The sequence below is a fragment of the Pseudorca crassidens genome, chromosome 1, assembly GCF_039906515.1.
Source record: "Pseudorca crassidens isolate mPseCra1 chromosome 1, mPseCra1.hap1, whole genome shotgun sequence".
NCBI classification, from domain to species: domain Eukaryota; kingdom Metazoa; phylum Chordata; class Mammalia; order Artiodactyla; family Delphinidae; genus Pseudorca; species Pseudorca crassidens.
In genome coordinates, this window is record NC_090296.1 from 39,011,348 (window position 1) to 39,032,600 (window position 21,253).

Below are 21,253 nucleotides of genomic sequence, written 5' to 3' on the forward strand. Positions count from 1 at the left end.
AGTCAAGTGCCACACATTTTTTCCTGGTGGAAGAAATGGTCTGGACAATTACAGCAAGTAGTAGAACTAGGTATCTGAAACCAGATGCACAACTGATGATTGGGAAAGCATCAGGAATAGGGTTTTGTAGGCTTGTAGTGCTTGACTGAGTTCTGTTTTGTAAATTCTCAGACTATTGGTGAGTTTCTCTTAGAAAAAATAGATAATTTAAAATGTTAGGAAATGTTTGTGTTATGTGGAAATTCACTCTTTATGTTTTGTATGTGCCGTAGTAATAGCATATGTCTCCTTCAATTTCTCTTCTTTATTTTCCCTCCATTGGCTCTACTTGTACATATTTCAGAAAAATCCTCATAAATAGTGAGAATGCCAATGCAGTATATGTGTAATACAGAGTCTTCACATTTCATTGTAGTATGGGAGTGTAAAAAAGACCATGCAAGCTGAAACCATGTAATAGGATATTAATAATTGAAAAATTATGATTGTTCTGTGACCTTTAACAGTGTTTGTCAAAGCATTAAAAAATCTCTTACTGTTGGTTATAAGTGCAGGGAAATGAAAATAATAGTCAAACTAATATTTATTTTGTACATTATTTAGTGATCTATAACATTAGAAACATTGAGATGAAAGTGTTTCATTTCTTTGTAAAAAGCTATCACAAGTCATTTGAACAATTCTTACATTCTCGTAATGTATTTTATGATATGAGGAGAGCATTTTTTTTTTATCTCTTAGCAAACAGTCATACTCGTTTTAAATTTGAATCCACTTCTACTCTTTTATCCTTCCACTTTCAGTATCGTGAATTACCTCCTAGGGCTCCTTTAATGTGAAGATTTTTTTACTGGCATGACTTCCTCTGGGAAACCTTGGTCTTTCTTGTAACAGGTCCTTTCCTGATTTATGTTGATAAGTTTGTCCTCACTAGGTTCCTCTGCCTGCATATCTAGAGCCTCTCAAATGACAGCAGTGTCAACATTCCCACTATTCTTACAGAAGAAATAACTGCATTTATGTTTAATTTGAATTTCACTTCCAGCATTATCACTTTACATTTCTTTGGTAGACTTTAATCTTTGATGGCGAATTCCTGCTTTTGTTTATCCGTTTTTGTAAAATGTCATATTAGTTTACCACTGAGAGACAAGGAGACAACACAACTACACACTTTGCTTTCTGTGCGTGAACTGAGTAGTAGTAGATGCACAGTAATACTGACAGGCTTTAAAAGAAGTGGTGTGATTTGTCACTAATTGTAATGTGTACTTGTTTTTTACTAGTGACTTGTAGACTGATGAGCTAGCAACAAAGTTTATACTTTATGCTATCATTCACAGTTAATATACTATGAAAACCAAAATTTGAACTGTGTTGTTGGGAAACTGGTATTATTTAACTAAAGCATAGTAACTAAAATTGCTGCATATTGGACTTGTGTAAAGTGAAGACTGCTTCTCTCTCTCTTTCTCTCTCTCTGTATGTTCAAAATAACTTCTAAAGCTAGATTTTAGCAGGAAGTTTAGCCGTCATGGTTAAAACATGGTTTAAATATTTCACTTCATTTTGTGGGAGCAACATTATATTTTGTAACTAAATCCGAATATTTAATTTAAAAAAGACAAATATATGATTTTATGTAGCATTTGAAAAGGAACACAAAACTGAAATGGATTATTTGGTGTTTTTTTCCAGTTTTATGTATGGAGAATTGACTGACAAGAAAACCATTGAGAAAGTCAGGCAGACTTTTGACAACTACGAGTCAAACTGCTTTGAAGTTCTTTTGTACAAGAAAAACAGTAGGTATCTATATTACCAATAAGGTGTGTCAACTCTTTATTAATATTACGTCTTGGTAAGTGGTAGTTAAGCTATAGTGTAGAGAGAATATAAAACTTTTATTGCTTCTCTTGGCAGGAGGTACTTGTAAAAATTAGATAGCAAAATTAATGAATAATACTTACGAAAAGCAACCTTTTGAGGACTGAAAGAAAAATATAATGCATTTTGAATGTGATTTTTTTTGTGTCAGGTGGCAAAATGTTCTGTGACTAATACTCATGATAAAGATCCTATAGTTGTGACAGAAACTAAAAATGACAGATAAATTCATTCATTTCTTCTTACAGTTAAAGGGAAAGTTGATTGGTGTCAATGGGTATGTGTGATTACCTTTCTACACATATGTAGATGACATGAGTATATGGTATCTACCTGAGGTGAATCTTTACCAGTATGGCTGTTTGCTAGACTCAGACTGTTTTTGTGCTAGACTTTTGAGTGGAAGTAATCATTACTTTCAGGATGGGCCATTCACACCTGGTAACTTTGTGTTGCTGTTGTTTGCTGTTCTCCATGATGGGATTTGTGGGTGGTCAATTGTCTGTTATATAATCACATAAGACCTCATGATATGGGTCTTAGGCAATTATGGGAGAGTCTGATGAGACTCTCCATTGGAGTTTGGAGGAAGAAAACAACCAAACAAAAAGCCAACTAGTACACTCATCAAACAAGTCTCCTTTCTGATTTGTTTTCTTTGAATAGTCACTTATTTTATTTCTTTTTTTGCTGCATTTCCAAACAGAGTTTTGGTTTTTTTTTTAAAAAGAACAGTCACTGCATAAGATGAGTCAACTTATTTAGTGTTAATGTTAAATGATACCAAAGCCACTTATTATCTTTAGTGGAAATTGATGGTTACTAAATTCTTCCCCAGTTCAGGAAGCATTCTAGCTTCAACAGGAAGCGCTTGTACTGTGTTTAGTGCTGGTTGGGTTTTGTGGAGCATAATTTATCCTCTCCATTGTACCTTAAACATTTGTTCTCTATGGAATATTTAGAATTTTATTTAGGTTTCTCTTTTTATTAATAGACCATCATAGAGATAACAACAACCGTAGACATTGCTTCACAGTAGTAGTGAAGTTCCATTACCAGTATCACCTGGTTATGGGAGCACCGGTCTTCAGTGGTTTTACTTAAGGAACATCTTATCATCTTATCTTTCATTTTAGAATCAAGGCTGAAAATGTATTTCTCTTTGACATCATAGCCAAATGTCCGTTGGCTTACCAACTAGAAAACAATCCATTCTGAATGATCGGCTCTGTCTTCTACAAGAGAAAAGCCAGTTTCTAGGTGCTTTCTGGTTTTTTTCCCACTAGGTCCAAATACATACTGATAAGCTGTAGTAGACCCATATGCCAAAACTCCCTTTCATTGTTTTTTTTTTTTTTGCTGTGCCACGAGTCTTCTGGGACCTTAGTTCCCCAACCAGGGATCCAACCTGTGCCCCCTGCCTTGGAAGTGCAGAGTCCTAACCACTGGACCAGCAGGGAATGCCCCCTGTCATTTTCATATAGGGTCGTTATCCCTCAAATGACTTCAATATGTACCTCGAGTTTAGCAAATAATTTAAGAATATTCCATATTACTAGGGTCATTTAACCCTGGGATTTAAACAGAATAAACGAATCTTTTTCAGATTTTAAAGCTTCAAAGCCAAGTCCATAGTTTCTGATTTTCTCAAAAATACCTTTGTGGAAATTTTGTTTTGTTTAGATCCTTTAAATCATGTTAACAATAGCTTTTTTTTTTTTAACGTCTTTATTGGAGTATAATTGCTTTACAATGGTGTGTTAGTTTCTGCTTTATAACAAAGTGAATCAGTTATACATATGTTCCCATATCTCTTCCCTCTTGCGTCTCCCTCCCTGGCTTTAATATTTCATTTCCAAAAGTTTCCTTCCAAGGTGGTTTGGATAGTTTGCTTTATTTTAATAGCTTGTAATAATTGTCTGACCTTTGTTCAGGCCTGCCTGGTTCTTTTCAGATCTATACAGTACCTATACACATGTAGCTGTCTGCTTAGAGCCAGTAGGAGTTATGGCCCATAGCACTATAGATTAAAACTCCTGTCTCTTCTGGAAAGTATCTGCATTGAGTTTTTTTTCTTTCATATGAAGAATAGATATTATCCATGCATTATAAGGCAGTTCTACTATACTTAAAAGCAGCTTTAAAAAATCTTGTAAATAGCTAAAGGCTTTTGAACAACAACTGAAAAAAGTGTGTTCTTTTGACGTTTTTTAATGTTAGAAAAAGTCACATGCCTGTAGAGAACTGTTTTGGGAATGCCTGAATGCCAAGTCCTCCCAATACTTCCATTAAATAATTAGCTAAACACCATTTGCAGACAGGGAGATTGAGGTATCTGATTTAATATGTGTCATGATTGACATTTCAGTTTGCAGCTTCTATTGTTTAGGTCCATTGCTCTGATTAACAGTGGGCTGCTTCTACTGTTGAGAAAGAAGCAGTGGCTCTGGGATGATGACTGAAAATGGATCTTTCTGTTTACACAAAGGCAGAACTGTGATAGCTAGGGCAACTCCAGATAATCAATGCCAGGGCACTGCCTCAAGTTTCCAGCAGCCACAGGCCTCTCTACCTAACCCTCCCAGACTTCCCGTCTCCTTGAACCCCAAATCCAGAATATAGATATTTCACCAACCACTCAGCAACAACTGAGCCTACTTGGAGAAGTCTGAGCCTGTGACTAAGCCTGAAAATAGTATACCGTGATATCTGAAAACAATTTTAAAAACAGCTCTGACTCAATGCCAAAATTTGAAAAGTTGCTGTTTTCATAGGAAGGTATGAACTGTAACATCTCTTTCTGTTCAGATTTCTAGCAGACCTTGGAAAATGACTTATTTTTAATACCCCTTTCTCTCTGTTTATAACCTTGCTGCCTCAAGCTCACTGTGTTGGAACAGCCATAGGCCATGTATCTGCTAGCGTCTGGGCCTGGTGATTTGTCAAACTGTGTACATCACTCACAGTTCCTGGACACACTGTGTAAAATAAGAAGCAGAAAACAAAGAACAAGCCTTTCTGGGAGATAGTGTGATTGTTTTTGAGGTCCCTGTCTCATCCTGTAATCATTTTGGAAAAGGCCGTGTCCTTCTGTAGGCCCCCTGGGGTTGCAAAGGACCTGGTTGTCAGAACTGAATATTTATAGAAATCTCCTCTCTCGAATTCCCTGACTTCTAGCACCCAGTAGTTAAAGTCACCCGTTCTTGGGTAAATGGCAAATTCCCCTTTGTGGTGATATCGTTACCTGACAATTTTTGGCCACAGGTGTGGAGGTACTTCTTATTGGTTTTCATTGGAAGTCACTAACAGGCTATCAACTCTCACCTAGAGTTTATTAACAGCTGCACATTTCACTCCCCAAATCCCAAACTGACAAAAGACTTTATGTCTTTAAGAATGAATATTTGGAGAGGCTTTACTGCCTGTGGCTTGGAAAGACTATAATGGAAAACATGTCTTTTTGATTCTGATGGAACATTCCCTCAGTGTTTTATCATTTAATGGGTAATTACTCCTTTGAAGGCATTTCTTGTGTCTTCAGACATTTATTATTTGACCCATTGCCAGTTTCTAATTTGTCCAAATCCTAAACCTTGAATGCTTTGAAACTCTGTGTCCTCTGGAGTCTGTAGGAGCCACTGTTTGAAGAACATGGTGACAGAGACCAGCCTCATGCTTTGAGTGAGGGAGGTTGGAAGCAGTGTCTCATGAAGATGCCTGAGACTTTCAAGGCCTGGGGACATTTTTTCTTTTCTTTAACACTGCCTTAAAGGCTTCAGGTATAGCTCTGTGTACATCAGGCTTCTAGTGTTGCTGACATCGTATCTCTCTGATGTAGGGATGTGGTCAGAGCCACAGAGTTATAAGTCTATCTGACTGATGAGAGAATCTTGAGATAGAAGCAACATTTCAAAAGTTTCTCAAAGAGGAATACTTATCAGAGCATCAGGTATTGATGTTGAAGTCGACTGGAAACACTTCTCAAAGTGACAAGGAGGAATGCTCACACTTGGTGAGACTATGGAAAGGAGGTGGTGAGAGCAGCAGTGGTGTAGGGACCCAGATCTAAAGCTGATGCTGGCATTGCTTAAATAGCAAGACTGCCTTTATTCCACTGCATTGTGAAATGACACCCCATGCTTTATTTCAGATTTTGATATTTTGGGTTGAAAAATATGTTCATTAATTTTTGAGCAACTGGTAGTTGATATAAAATGAAAGTTGTTTTGATTCTTTCCAGCAATTAAAATACTATTGTTTTGGTGCTAATTCTTGGCATAGCAGTTGGCAGCTGAAGGAGGAAGGAAAGCGGGAGACGATATCATCGTGGTGGCTATGTCACGCTCTGTTGTCCTTTCTCTCTTTTACAGGAACCCCTGTTTGGTTTTATATGCAAATTGCACCAATAAGAAATGAACATGAAAAGGTGGTTTTGTTCCTATGCACTTTCAAGGACATTACGTTGTTCAAACAGCCAATAGAGGATGATTCAACAAAAGGTAATTTTCAAGGGAATTACCATACTTAAGGATTAGCCTGTCATTTAAATATATTATTATTATTATTTTAACAGCATCCATTGGTTGAACTTGAAAACAAAATTTTACTGTGTGGCCGTTCTTTTGCTTTATTCATTCTGGTAATTGTCCAGAATCAGTTTTATTCAATCATGTTGTTTGAATGGAAGTAGAACATTGAAATATTCATTGGTTAACTTAAATTATAAGTTAAATTATAAGAGGAATTGAGATGAGATAAGGAAGAGATTTAATTTAATAATAGAGCATTATTAATTTTGAATCAATATAATGGGAGTTTCAACACCTTCTATCTTACTGAGCTTTAGAAACAAAGCTTGTGGGATTGTTTGGGTGATGTCCTATTAGAACACAGTTGATTAGTTGATTGAATTTTGTTACACTGATTAGAGCTTGATTAGTTGACTTTTCCAGGTTACTTTTCTCCCTTTATTTATTTGGTTGTTGTAGATTCTCTTGGGTAGATGTTGTTTAATTACGTAAAGAACAATTTTGTCATCCAGAAAGCGGCTGGCAAAATGCAAACATTCTGATTGGAGTCTTATTGACTATAATATTCAAAGAGACTGCTATAGAAAACATTAGTCAGTGGCATGTGCTTTTACCCCCTTTTATATGTAATTTACTCTCATTTTGTTCTCTCCAATTATGTTTAAATTAGAAACTGGTGTCATATAAATGCAGAATTTCAAATACCCTCAGAAGATTTTATGAAACATTATTTTTAATAATATCTTAGGAGACTAAAAATGGAATGTTTTCTTTACATTTAACAAACATTGCCTTTTCTTACCTCTTTAAAAAAACTGGCACAGAAGTTTTAATCATTTCAACTGTAATCATAATCATAGAAAAATTGCATTAGGTTTATTCCCTGCATATGAATTCATATGTATATTATATAAGCGTGTGTGTGTGTATATACATATGCTTAGTTTCTGGTTAGCAACAAATTGCAAGAGGAAAATTTTATGACGTGCAGAGCATTTAAAGTATGAGAGAAATTCATTTGTGACTATTTCTGAAAATGTGTGTGTTAAATCATCTCCTGGAAGATCGAATATTCACTTTTCGACATGTACTACCTGTTTCTCTGCCTTTACTCATAGAGCCAGTGTCTAGGAAGTTTAGGATAAATTTCAATATTATTTTTAAATAGAATATCTTTTAATAGTGTTTAGGTTTAATGCTCCTTCGTTTTAAAATTCAAGGTGCTCCATCCAATAGCAGTAGAATACATATTCTTCTCAAACTTACATGGAACATTCACTAGATAGATCATATTCTGGCCATAAAACATACTTTGACAAATTTAAAAGGATAGAAATCTTGCAAGGTATGTTCTTAGATCACAGTGGAGTTAAACTAGAAATCAATGAGAGAAAGACAACTAGAAAACCCCCAAATATTTGGAAATTAACACATTTCTAAATAGCTCATGGGTTAAAGAAGAAGCCTTAAGATAAATTAGAAAAATATTTTGAACTAAATGAAAATTAAAATACAACATATCAAATTTCTGAGATGCAGCAAAAGCAGTGCTTAGAGGAAAATGTATGTCATTAAATGCATATATTTGAATGAAGAAAGTTACAAAATTAATAACCTAAGCTTCCACCTTAGAAAACTAGGCAAAGAAGAGCAATTTAAGCCAAAGCAAGCTGAAGACAAGAAGTAATAAACTTGAGAGTAGAAATCAATGAAATAGAAAACAGAAAAAACGTTCAAGAGAATCACTGTAACTCAAAGCTGACTCTTAGAAAAGAATATTAAAGTTAACAAACCTCTAGCCAGGCTAACCAAGAAAAATGGAGAACACAAATGACCAATACAAAGACTTAAAGAAGGGCCATTACAACATATTTCATGGGCATAAAAGCATGTAAAGAAATGCTTTGAACTACTTGATAGCCACTGAATTGATAACTTAGTTAAAGTGGGCCAATTCCTTGAAAGACACAAACTACCAGAACACACACTAGGAGAAATAGATAACCTGAATTGTCCTATATCTATTAAATAAGTTAATAATTAATACACTTCCCAAATAAGAAGTGCAGATGGTTTCATTGGTGAATTCACAGTCTCTTCCAGAAAATAGTAGTACAGAGAACTGTCCTAACTCATTTTATGAGGCCAGCTGTACCATCATACCAAAACCAGAAGACATTACAAACCAACATTTCTCATGAACGTAGATGTAAAAATCCTCAGCAAAAGTAGATTGCAGTGACATATTAAAAGAATTACACATAATGACCAACTGGGATTTCTTCCACATATGCAAAGCTGGTTCAAAATTCAAAAAACAATCACTGTAATTCATTGTACCAACAGCAGGGTAAAGAAGAAAGTTCATTTGATCATATCAGTTGGCATAGAAAAAGCATTTCACAATACCCAACACCTGTTCACGATAAAACTCTCAGCAAAGTAGGAATAGAGGGGAACTTCCTCAACTTGATGAGAAACATCTATGGAAAACCTGCAGCTAATAGCTGACTGTATCTTAAAGTGCTATATATATTTTAAAAAAAATTTATTTTATATTGGAGTAGAGTTGATTAACAATGTTGTGTTAGTTTCAGGTGTACAGCGAAGTGACTCAGTTATACACATGTACATGTATCTATTCTTTTTAAAATTATTTTCCTATTTAGGTTATTACAGAGTATTGAGCAGAGTTTCCTGTGCTATACAGTAGGTCCTTGCTGGTTATCTATTTCAAATATAGCAGTGTGTACATGTCAATCCCAAATTCCCAATCTGTCCCTCCTCCCCCACCCTTCCCCTTTGGTAACCATAAGTTTGTTCTCTAAGTCTGTGAGTCTGTTTCTGTTTTGTAAATAAGTTCGTTTGTATCTTTTTTTTTTAGATTCTGCGAATAGCAATATCATATAATATTTGTCTTTCTCTGTCTGACGTACTTCACTTAGTATGATAATCTCCAGGTCCATCCATGTTGCTGCAGATGGCATTATTTCATTCTTTTTAATGGCTGAGTAATATTCCATTGTATGTGTGTATCACATCTTCTATATCCATTCACTTGTTGATGGACATTTAGGTTGCTTCCATGTCTTGGCTATTGTCAACAGTACTGCAATGAACACTGAGGTGCATGTAACCTTTCAAATCACGTTTTTCTCTGGATATATGCCCAGGAGTGGGATTGCTCTCCAGCATTTATTATTTGTAGTTTATATATATGTCAATCCCAATCTCCCAGTTCATCCCACCCCTCTTCCCCCCTTGGTAACCATAAGTTTGTTCTTTACATCTGTGACTGTATTTCTGCTTTGCCGATAAGTTCATCTGTACCATTTTTCTAGAATCCACATATAAGTGATATTATTTGATATTTGTTTTTCTTTCTGACTTACTTCACTCTGTATGACAATCTCTAGGTCCATCCACGTCTCTGCAAATGGCACTATTTCATTCTTTTTTATGGCTGAGTAATATTCTATTGTATATATGTACCAGATCTTCTTTATCCATTCCTCTGTCTATGGACATTTACGTTGTTTCCATGTCCTGGCTATTGTAAACAGTGCTGTAATGAACATCAGGGTGCATGCAACTTTTTGAATTATGGTTTTCTCTGGATATATGCCTAGGAGTGGGATTGCTGGGTCATAGGGTAGCTCTATTTTTAGTTTTTAAGGAACCTCCATACTGTTCTCCACAGTGGCTGTACCAATTTACATTCCCACCAACAGTGTAGGAGGGTTCCCTTGTAGACATTTTGATGATGACCATTCTGACTGGTGTGAGGTGATATCTCATTGTAGTTTTGATTTGCATTTCTTTAATAATTAACGATGTTGAGCATCTTTCCATGTGCCTCTTGGCCATCTGTATGTCTTTGGAGAAATGTTTATTTAGGTCTTCTGCATATTTTTTGATCGAGTTGTTTGGTTTTTTGATATTGAGCTACATGGGTTGTTTGTAAATTTTGCTAAAGAGCTATATTTTAAGATAAAATATAAATGATTGGCATATGACTTGTGACCTAACATATTCTTCAAATGAATTTCTCCTGCCATCACACATGAATGATAGACTGAGTAAAAAGCTTTTATGTCATAGACTTTTCCCTCAAAAATATTTACACTTTTATTTACATTTATATTTGATGATTATTGTTTTTTCTCATTTACTTTAAGTGATTTCATGGCACAGCTAAAGTTGGCCAAGAAAAGTATAGTACTTTCTCACAATTCTGACCTGCTGAACGTTAATGATGGTGTCTATTTATGGAAACTGAAAGTTGGCAGCATTTTACAATGAGACTGGGGAAAGGGTGCTAATACTGAAGGGTTGACCTTTATTTCTCAAGTTAGTACCACTCCATTTATCTGCCTCTACCTCCATCTCTCTGCCTTCTCACGTCCACTCATTGAGCTTTTCTTTTAAATGCATAATTTTATTCTTACAAAAATGAACTCCATTCAAACAAACTCCAGACAACTCAGACCACTTGATTTTTGAGCTATGTGTTCAACAGAGATGTAAATTAGAATTTATAGGGAAAATCAAACCCCATTGTGAAAAGGATTAGAGTAAAATATCTCTTTCCAGTGCCAGAATTTGTAGTGGAAGAACTTATTTTAAATAGACTTTTATTTTGAGACTCCTCCACACCTTTCAAATACATAACAGATTTCTGAAAAAGTATTGCACCATGTAACTATGAATGGTGTATATGAGCTACTTTCTATTATTCATGCGAGTTGTAAATATATGAAAAATTCAAGAGAAATAAAATATTTATGACCTTAAGCAATCGTCCTATCCCTGTGAAGCTAGCAGTATCAGAAAGTATGTTTTGAAAACTTGGCACAAAAATGTATCTTTCAACTTTTTAAATTGAGCCAAGGGGACCGTGGAACTTTTGGGAAAGAGCAGATGAGATTTCATGATAATACCATAATATCAAAATGATTTGAGTCTAGAGCATTGAACTTGGACACAGTTATCTTACTTTTGATTCAGCCTTGGGCAACAGAGTTACTTAACATGAGCCTTCTTATGACTCTTCTAGGAGTATTTGTTCTTTTTGTTTATTTTATCTATTTTTTTTTCCCCAACCAAAAATGCTGATTGAGCAAACATTATGGTGCAGAGACTGTTCTAGGTCCTGGAGATACAAAGTTCCTTCTGTCGCATACTAATGGGGGAGGGGGAGGCACGACAAACAAGTAAGTATATAGTGGAAGCTTTGTTCTGATTGCTCTTATTTTCTCAGTAAAAGAGGAAACACAGTTATCAACTGAGAGTAAGGATGGTGAGGAGATGAGGGGGAGGCATGAAACGGTTGTGTAGAGAGTAGAGCAGTGAGTGGCCAAGGTTAAATTCAGCAGGTTTGCTGTGAAGCACTAAGGTCCATGTGAGGCTAGTGGTCATACATTTTATTAGTATCTATGAGCATGATTATGTGTTTACTCCACCCGTGTTTAGTCACAGGTATATAGATGCTGAAGTAGGTGAGCTGGATTTAACCAGAGTTGGGATTTGGTCAGGTGAGCAAGATGAAAAGAATCAGGGAGCTCCTCAGGGATCGAGGAGAAGGGATCAGGGAGCCAAGGATGCTTGCAAGGGAGTAGGTTGAGGTTGTTTGCAAAATGTTGAAGCAATACTTAGGTAATAAAGGCTTGGCCTAGGACGTAGGAAATAGTGTTTTAGGATGCAGAACAAACAAGGGAATTCATGCATTGGAAAGCCAGGATATAACATTTTTCATCCCAGAACAAGGGCATTTTACCTTCTTAATGTGAAAAGAGGCCAGTGATTGGAGCAAAGGCCCACACTCAGACATATGGGTGAAAGACTAAACTGGCTGTGAATTTTATTTCTAAATTGTATCTCGGATAGTAACTATAGCATGATGGCAGACAACTAGTTTGAGCACAGCTCTTATAATGAATCCTATGATCACCAAAACTTCATTCTAGATTAATTTTTCCCTTTGAAGTGAATGGCGCTGAGTGATGTCAACAATATCTTTGACTTATACCATGATGGATGGTAGCAGAAACTATTGAAGGGAAAGAAAACCAGCTTTGTTGGAGTGGTTAATATGTGTCAGGAGCTTTGTATTCGTTTTTGCTCATTCCTATAATTCTGAAAATTAGTAGTATTATCTCCATTTTACTGTTGAAGATCCTGACACCCACAGTCTGACTGATTTCCAATCTGATGTTCTCTCTATTACACGATGCTGCCTCATCCTTTCCAGTGGAAACATATTGCTGGGGTTTGGCCACCCTAATCCCCTGCTCTCCTTTTTCCCTACAAAGATGAAGTTGAGAACACTCTCAACTTGTGCTTTCGTACTGTTTTGAATCAACGGAATTTACTAATAATAATTCAAAGAGGCAAAAGTGTTTTTGTTATCTTTTGTTCCTGGTATTGAGGTCTTAGAACTGTTGTTCAGATTATCAGTCAATGGTACCTGATACATCATTTATAATAATACAAAGGGGAAAAATTACAGCCAAGAAATCCATTCTGTTGATTATCCCTATGTGTTCTAAAAGAGATGGTCCTAATCTCTGCCCATTTATACTGTACAATATTTTCAAAGAGATTCCAAAACTGCCAAGACACTTACAGTGTGAAATATCCTGTGCCAAATAGTTAGGGCATCTTTGTGCCAATAATTGAGACAAAAAAACCTTCCTGTAGAATGAAAATAACAGCAAAAATAGCAACCTTCCCCTTGTAGGAAGCCAATGGTTTTCTTTAGAGAGTAAACAACAGATGAAATATGAGTAATTATACCATGTGGTCTCTATGGCCAAGAGTATAATTGTTTACCTAAGCTTTTTTCTTATAGATTAGAGTCTTGTGTTGCAGTCTGGTAGATTGATTGAACTGCCTTTGTGACTTCCTTTTATTTTTAAGATTAGGCAGTCCATGACAAAGAGGTTGATTGCAACCCAATAGAGCTAAACTAATGTTTTATTAAGAAGGAGTTGGCATCCTGAGCTTTTAGGAGAACAAATGTTCTCATAATGCCATGAACAACTTATAGAGCAACTATTAGGCTCTTCATATTAGGCAGTCTGTTCACATTGCCCTGTATCGACCACATCTAAGTAACATCAGCGAACTGTGCTGAATAATCAGTCACACCAGTTAGATCTCAGTAAAGGTGAGATCAGTAAATGTACTGCTGGGAAGAGTTAGAATTGCTGATGTGTCTTTTTTTCCTGACCTAGACAGTGTGGCTGCTCAACGTTTTCAAAGTTTGACTGTACAGAGGGGGTCGCTGACAGATCAAATGAACTAATCTATCTAATAACGTGCACAATTCCAGATCTGCCAAGAGCACAAAGGGATCGGCATAAGAAAATTCACTGGGGCATTGTTAGTGATAGTGGAAAATCTAGAAACCACTTAAATGTTCATGAATAGAATATATACATGATCAGGAAAGAGCAAATGCCTAATTCTCTGAGATAATAAAGGTACAGGCAAGAATCAGGTGCCATTGTGGGTGGCTCTTGAGGTGGAGGGGACAGAAGGGAGGCTGAAGGCTGTTGTGTTTCTCGTGTCTTCAGTTCTTTGATTTTTCTTTTCTTAACTTTTTAAAAGTTGGGATATAGTTGCTTTACAATGTTGTGTATTGAGGTTCTAAGACCTCAATACCAGGAACAAAAGATAACAAAAACACTTTTGCCTCTTTGAATTATTATTAGTAAATTCCGTTGATTCAAAACAGTACGAAAGCACAAGTTGAGAGTGTTCTCAACTTCATCTTTGTAGGGAAAAAGGAGAGCAGGGGATTAGGGTGGCCAAACCCCAGCAATATGTTTCCACTGGAAAGGATGAGGCAGCATCGTGTAATAGAGAGAACATCAGATTGTGCTATATGTATACATATGTCCTCTCCCTCTGGGGCCTCCCTTCCGCCCCCCTCCCTCCCATCCCACCCATCTAGGTCACCACAGAGCACCGAGCTGCGTTCCCTGCCCTATACAGCAGGTTCCAACTGGCTATCTGTTTTACACATGGTAGTGTATTTATGTCAATCCCAGTCTCCCAATTCATCCCCTCCCCACCCCGTGTTCACACATCTGATCTCTACATCTGCGTCTCTATTCCTGCCCTATAAATAGGTTCATCTGTACCATTTTTCTAGATTCCACATATAGGCATTAATATACGATATTTGTTTTTCTCTTTCTGACTTACTTAACTCTGTATGACAGACTCTAGGTACATCCATGTCTCTACAAATGACCCAATTTTGTTCTTTTTTGTGGCTGAGTAATATTTTATTCTGTACATGTACCACATCTTTATCCATTCATCTGTCGATGGACATTTAGATTGCTTCCATGTCCTGGTTATTATAAATAGTGCTGCAATGAACATTGGGGTGCATGTGTCTTTTTGAATTACGTTTTTCTCTGAGTATATGCCCAGTAGTGGGATTGCTGGGTCATATGATAGTTCTACTTTTAGTTTTTTAAGGAACCTCCATACTGCTCCCCATAGTGACTGTACCAATTTACATTCCCACCAACAGTGCAAGAGGGTTCTCTTTTCTCCACACCCTCTCCAGCATTTATTGGTTATAGACTTTTTGATGATGGCCAGTCTGATTGGTGTGAGGTGATACCTCATTGTAGTTTTGATCTGCATTTCTCTAATAATTAGTGATGTTGTGCACCTTTTCATGTGCCTCTTGACCATCTGTATGTCTTCTTTCAAGAAATGTCTATTTAGGTCTTCTGCCCATTTTTTGATTGGGTTGTTTGTTTTCTTGATATTGAGTTGCATGAGCTGTTTGTATATTTTGGAGATTAATCCCTTGTCAGTTACTTCATTTGCAAATATTTTCTCCCATCCTGAGGGTTGTCTTTTCATCATGTTTATGGGTTTCTCTGCTGTGCAAAAGCTTTAAAGTTTCATTAGGTCCCATTTGTTTATTTTTGCTTTTATTTTCATTACTCTAGGAGGTGGGTCAAAAAAGATCTTGCTGTGATTTATGTCAAAGAGTTTTCTTCCTATGTTTTCCTCCAAGAATTTTGTAGTGTCTTATCTTACATTTAGGTCTTTAATCCATTTTGAGTTTATTTTTGTGTATGGTGTTAGGGAGTGTTCTAATTTCATTCTTTTACATGTAGCTGTCCAGTTTTCCCAGCACCACTTATTGAAGAGACTGTCTTTTCTCCAGTCTCCTGTATATTGTATATCCTTGTTGCCTCCTTTGTTATATATTAGGTGACTATAGGTGTGTGGGTTTATCTCTGGGCTTTCTATCCTGTTGCATTGATCTATATTTCTGTTTTTGTGCCAGGACAATACTGTCTTGATTACTGTAGCTTTGTAGTATAGTCTGAAGTCAGGGAGCCTGATTCCTCCAGCTCCATTTTTCTTTCTCAAGATTGTTTTGGCTATTCAGGGTCTTTTGTGTGTCCATACAAATGGTAAAGTTTTTTGTTCTAATTCTGTGAAAAATTCCACTGGTAATTTGGTAGGGATTGCATTGAATCTGTAGATTGCTTTGGGTTGTATAGTCATTTTCACAATATTGATTCTTCCAATTCAAGAACATGGTATATCTCTCCGTCTGTTTGTGTTGTCTTTGATTTCTTTCATCAGTGTCTTATAGTTTTCTGAGTATAGGTCCTTTACCTCCTTAGGTGGGTTTATTCCTAGGTATTTTATTCTTTTTGTTGCAATGGTAAATGGGGTTGTTTCCATAATTTCTCTTTTTGATCTTTTGTTGTTAGTGTGTAGGAATGCAAGAGATTTCTGTGCATTAATTTTGTATCCTGCAACTTTACCAAATTCATTGATTAACTCTAGTATTTTTCTGGTGGCATCTTTAGGATTTTCTATGTATAGTATCATGTCATCTGCAAACAGTGACAATTTTACTTCTTTTCCAATTTGGATTCCTTTTATTTCTTTTTCTTCTCTGATTGCCGTAGCTAGGACTTCCAAAACTATGTTGAATAATAGTGGTGAGAGTGGACATTCTTGTCTTGTTCCTGATCTTAGAGGAAATACTTTCAGTTTTTCACCTTTGAGAATGATGTTTGCTATGGAATATCTTTTTCCATCCCCTCACTTTCAGTCTGTGTGTGTCTCTAGGTCTGAAGTGGGTCTCTTGTAGACAGCATTTATATATATATCTTGTTTTTGTATCCATTCAGCCAGTCTGTGTCTTTTGGTTGAAGCATTTAATCCATTTACATTTAAGGTAATTATCAATATGTATGTTCCTACTACCATTTTCTTTATTGTTTTGGGTTTGTTTTTGTAGGTTTTTTTCTTCTCTTGTGTTTTCCGCCTAGAGAAGTTCCTTTGGCATTTGTTGTAAAGCTGGTTTGGTGGTGCTGAATTCTCTTAGCTTTTGCTTGTCAGTAAAGCTTTGATTTCTCTACCAAATCTGAATGAGATCCTTGCTGGGTAGAGTAATCTTGGGTGTAGGTTTTTCCCTTTCATCACTTTAAATATGTCCTGCCACTCCCTTCCGGCCTGCAGAGTTTCTGCTGAAAAATCAGCTGATAACCTTATGGAGATTCCTTGTATGTTATTTTATTGCTTTTCCCTTGTTGCTTTTAATATTTTTTCTTTGAATTTAATTTTTGTTAGTTTGATTAATATGTGTCTTGGTGTGTTTCTCCTGTATGGGACTCCCTGTGCTTCCTGCACTTGGGTGGCTATTTTCCTTCCTGTGTTAGGGAAGTTTTTGACTATAATCTCTTCAAATATTTCCTGAGACCCTTTCTCTTTCTCTTCTTCTTCTGGGACCCCTATAATTCGAATGTTGGTGCACTTAGTGTTGTCCCAGAGGTCTCTGAGACTGTCCTCATTTCTTTTCAATTCTTTTTTCTTTAATCTGCTCTGCAGCGGCTATTTCCACCATTCTATCTTTCAGCTCATTCGTTCTTCTGTCTCAGTTATTCTACTATTGATTCCTTCTAGTGTATTTTTCATTTCATTTATTGTGTTGTTCATCACTGTTTGTTTGCTCTTTAGTTCTTATAGGTCCTTGTTAAACATTTCTTGTATTTTCTCCATCCATGCTTCCATTCTATTTCTGAGATTCTGGATCATCTTTACTATCATTACTCTGAATTCTTTTTCAGGTAGGTTCTCCATTTCCTCCTCATTTATTTGGTCTTGTAGGTTTTTACCTTGCTCCTTCATCTGTAGCATATTTTTTTGTTGTCTCATTTTTTTGGATGGGTGGGGCTGTGTTCCTGTCTTGCTGGTTGTTTGGCCCTAAGCATTCAGCACTGGAGTTTGCAGGCAGCTGGGTGGAGCTGGGTCTTCGTCCTGAGATGAGGACCTCCGGGAGACCTCACACTGATTAATATTCCCTGGGACCTGAAGTTCTCTGTTAGTCCAGCAGCTTGGACTTGGTGCTCTCACCACAGGAGCTCAGGTCCTACCTCTGGCCTGGGAATCAAGACTCTGCAAGCCATGCAGTGTGGCAGGAAAAAAAAAAGCAACAAACAGAAAAGAGCAGAACAATAACAAAGAATAAAAAATAAAATTAGAAAAATAAAAAATATATTAGAAAAAATAACAATAAAAATGAGACAACAACAAAACAAAACAGAACCACACCAGCAAAAATAAAATAAAATAAACAAGAAAATAAAAAATTAATAAAAATAAAAAATTCCCTGGTACCTCCTCTATCAGTGTCCTTGCCCCCATCGTGAGCTACAGCCTACCCTTGCCTCCCCTGTAGGTCTCTGGACCCATTTTTTCAGCCCCACCTCTGCATGTGTTCTCATCAGTGTTTCTTCCTGGAGTTGGCCTGGAGCACATGTGCCCATGCAGGCCACCTGGGGCACAGGCCTCCACAGGCGCACCCACAGGGGCCAGTGCAGCTAGAGGAAGCCTTGGAGAGGGGTGGCATTTGGCCCACCTTGACCCACGTCACCAGAGGAGGCCCTGTCAGGGGCGGCACTCGGGCTGTCAGCACCCGCGTGGCCCTTGGAAGCTTTGGCGAGGGTGGGGCTCAGGCCCAGGACCCACTTGGCCGGAAGAGGCTTTGTTGGGGCAGTGCATGGGCTGTCGGGACCTGTGTGGCCCATGGTGGCTTTCGGGGAGGCCAGTGCTCAGGCCTGCTGGGAACTGCGCTGCCCGTGGAGGCTTTGTTGGGGGGCAGTACTGAGGTCTGCTGGGACCCATGCGTCCGGCGGAGGCCTCAGCTGAGGCAGGGCTCAGGTCCAGGACCCACGCGGGCAGAGGGAGCCCTGGGGGAGACAGGGCTCAGGCCTGGGACCCACGCAGCTGGAAGAGGCCTTGGCGGGGCAGAGGGGGCTGGGCAGCTCAGGCCCGGGACCCCAGCAGGCTTGCCAGTACCCAAGCAGGTGGAGGAGGCGTCGGCTGCGTTCCCTTCTGATTCCCCGATCCCCCGAAGGTCCCTCTTCTTCCCTGCTGATCCCCTTGCTGTTAGTGGGCCCCTCCAAGTGTGGGAACCTCTCCCCTCCCACAGCCCCCTCTTAGGTGTGCTGGTCCCATCCTGCCTCCACTTTTCCTCCCCCCGCTCCTTCCCACGTCTTACCTCATCACGTGGGGATTCCTCGCATCCCCTTAGGTGTCCGAGGTCTCCCACCAGCGCCTAGTAGGTGCCCTAGTTATGAGGAGATGCTAACTCCACATCCTCCTACTCCGCCATCTTGACTCTGCCGCATCTTATGGTTTTTCAGTAATATATTTGATAAACTAATCTGCTGAGAGTGAGGACAGAGGGGTGGCATAGGGGTCTTGAGAAAAATGCTAACTGTTTAGAACTGAGGACTGCAAGAAAGTCCTAACCAGAGACAAAAAGATCTCTGAGCAGTTCAGGGAGTGCATCTTTTTGTGCTCCCTTTGATTTAAACGTGAAACAAAACATTCCTCAGCTTTGCATTTGTTTTCCAGTTCCAAGGGCATTTTGATATCAAAGCTCGTAAATGGTTACTTGATTAGACCACTGCCTTTGCTTTCTCTAGCAAGAACCCTTCCCAAGTATTTCCTCCTAAACTTCTCTCTTTGAGTAAGTCTGAGTCAGTTTGACAACTGTCACCATCTTTTTTTTTTCTGTTAGCAGCTCCCAACTCCTCTTTCTGAGGGAAAAATTATAATCCTCCACACACTTCCTCCTCAACCCTCTACCACACTGTTTCTACCTTCTCCAACCCAAAGCCCTTCTTTCACAATACCAATGAGTTATATTAGTATCTGCTAAGAGCTGAACATATTTCCTTCTTTATATTCTAATTTTAACTACATATAATGTGGGATGCTGTGTTAATTTCTATTTAACTTTTCTACTGATGTTCTCATTCATTCATTCAAAAATTTTTCTAGTGCCCAGTGTGTGCCAGTCATGGAACTAGACAACCGGGGATAGAAAGAATAAGATCTGACACCTGAAAGTCATATCATGCTGTAAACTCCCTTTTCATCTATATTTAAGGGTGGTCTCACTCAGAATACACTGTGTGAAAATTTTTAGAATGAAGAATTAACATTTTTCTTTCAGTTTCATTCTGCTGTTTAATCAATGATAGTCCTATTTTTACCATGGAGAAAAATGTTGGTGTTTTATTTTCACAGTTTTAAAGCTTTTTCTTCCTTTAGGAAATTGAAATAAGGTAAAGGGATGAAGTATTTCTTGATTTTATTGACTTCATGTGTAAAATGAGATACACCTACACAGGCACATTTGTTTCATATTTAAATGAGGAACTGCTGCTTCCTCATTAAGAAACAGTAGTGTGTGCTCATGATGCTTGAAATAGAAAACCAGAGGATGACAATAAGCTTTCATCATCGTGTTTCTCCTTCCTCACAAGTTTACTTCTTTTTATGATCCTAGAGAAGGAGAGAACACATAGCGTTTGATGATTTGTTTTCTTCCATGTGTTATTGAATTCATTCCTTCAATATCTCCTTTTATTTTTTGAAAATATTTTCTGAATAAACTTTATCACACACAGGGAATGAAGCTGGGCTTCTCTTTTAATCCAATAATCAGATGTACTAAGCGGTGCAACATTATCTATCTTAGAGATATGAATCTTCAGTAAGTATAAGATTGACTTGTGGGAATTCCCTGGTGGCCCAGTGGTTAGGACTCTGCCCTTTCACTGCTGAGGGCCTGGGTTTGATCACTGGTCAGGGAACTAAGATCTTGCAAGCCTTGCAGCACAGCCAAAAAAAAAAAGAAACTGAAATCAAGATTGACTTGGAAGTTTCTAGAAATATTCAATGCAATTTTAATATTCATTTGATGCAGAAGAGAAATGATCAACAGGAAATATTTTAATGTAACTGTTGCCAACATAGTTACTGTCACCTGAAGACATCCTCACCATTTTAACCCAATAAAGCAAAAACCAAACCAAAACCCAGTGATAATAAAACATATTTCATGTTTATGTTCATGATAATACAAATGGAGCTTATTTTTAAATCTTATTTTTAAAGTTACAAATAACTTAATTAATTAGTCAATCAATTAAAGGCCTATTTTATGGCAGGCCTCTACCAAGTGCTGAGAATGGAGAGGTGATGGTAGTTTAGTGGGAGTGACTGACATGCTTATCAACAACTGCATTCGTATTGTTAGTGCCATGTGAGGTATGTATTCTGTGGTGTGAATACACAGAGGAGAGTGCACCTCTCTCATGAGTGGATCCAAGAAGCTACCAGTGGATCTCAGAATGCTTTAACTGAGTTTGGGGGTACCAGTAAGCATTAGCCAGACAGATGGAGAGGGAAAAAGCATTTCAGGTAGACAGAGTGGTTATAACATGTGAAAGCATGAAAGCATTGAATGTCATAGGGTGTACAAAGAA

The 21,253-nt window shown here is 37.6% G+C and overlaps 1 protein-coding gene across 1 annotated transcript in view; it reads left to right on the forward strand.

Moving 5' to 3' along the window:
* KCNH5 (potassium voltage-gated channel subfamily H member 5) overlaps positions 1-21,253 on the forward strand; it is a 333,597-nt gene that overhangs the window by 38,030 nt on the left and 274,314 nt on the right. Inside the window, exons 3-4 of the mRNA XM_067733914.1 lie at positions 1,699-1,805; positions 6,258-6,386. Coding sequence (XP_067590015.1) covers positions 1,699-1,805; positions 6,258-6,386 — 236 coding nt within the window. The remainder of the gene's footprint in view (positions 1-1,698; positions 1,806-6,257; positions 6,387-21,253) is intronic.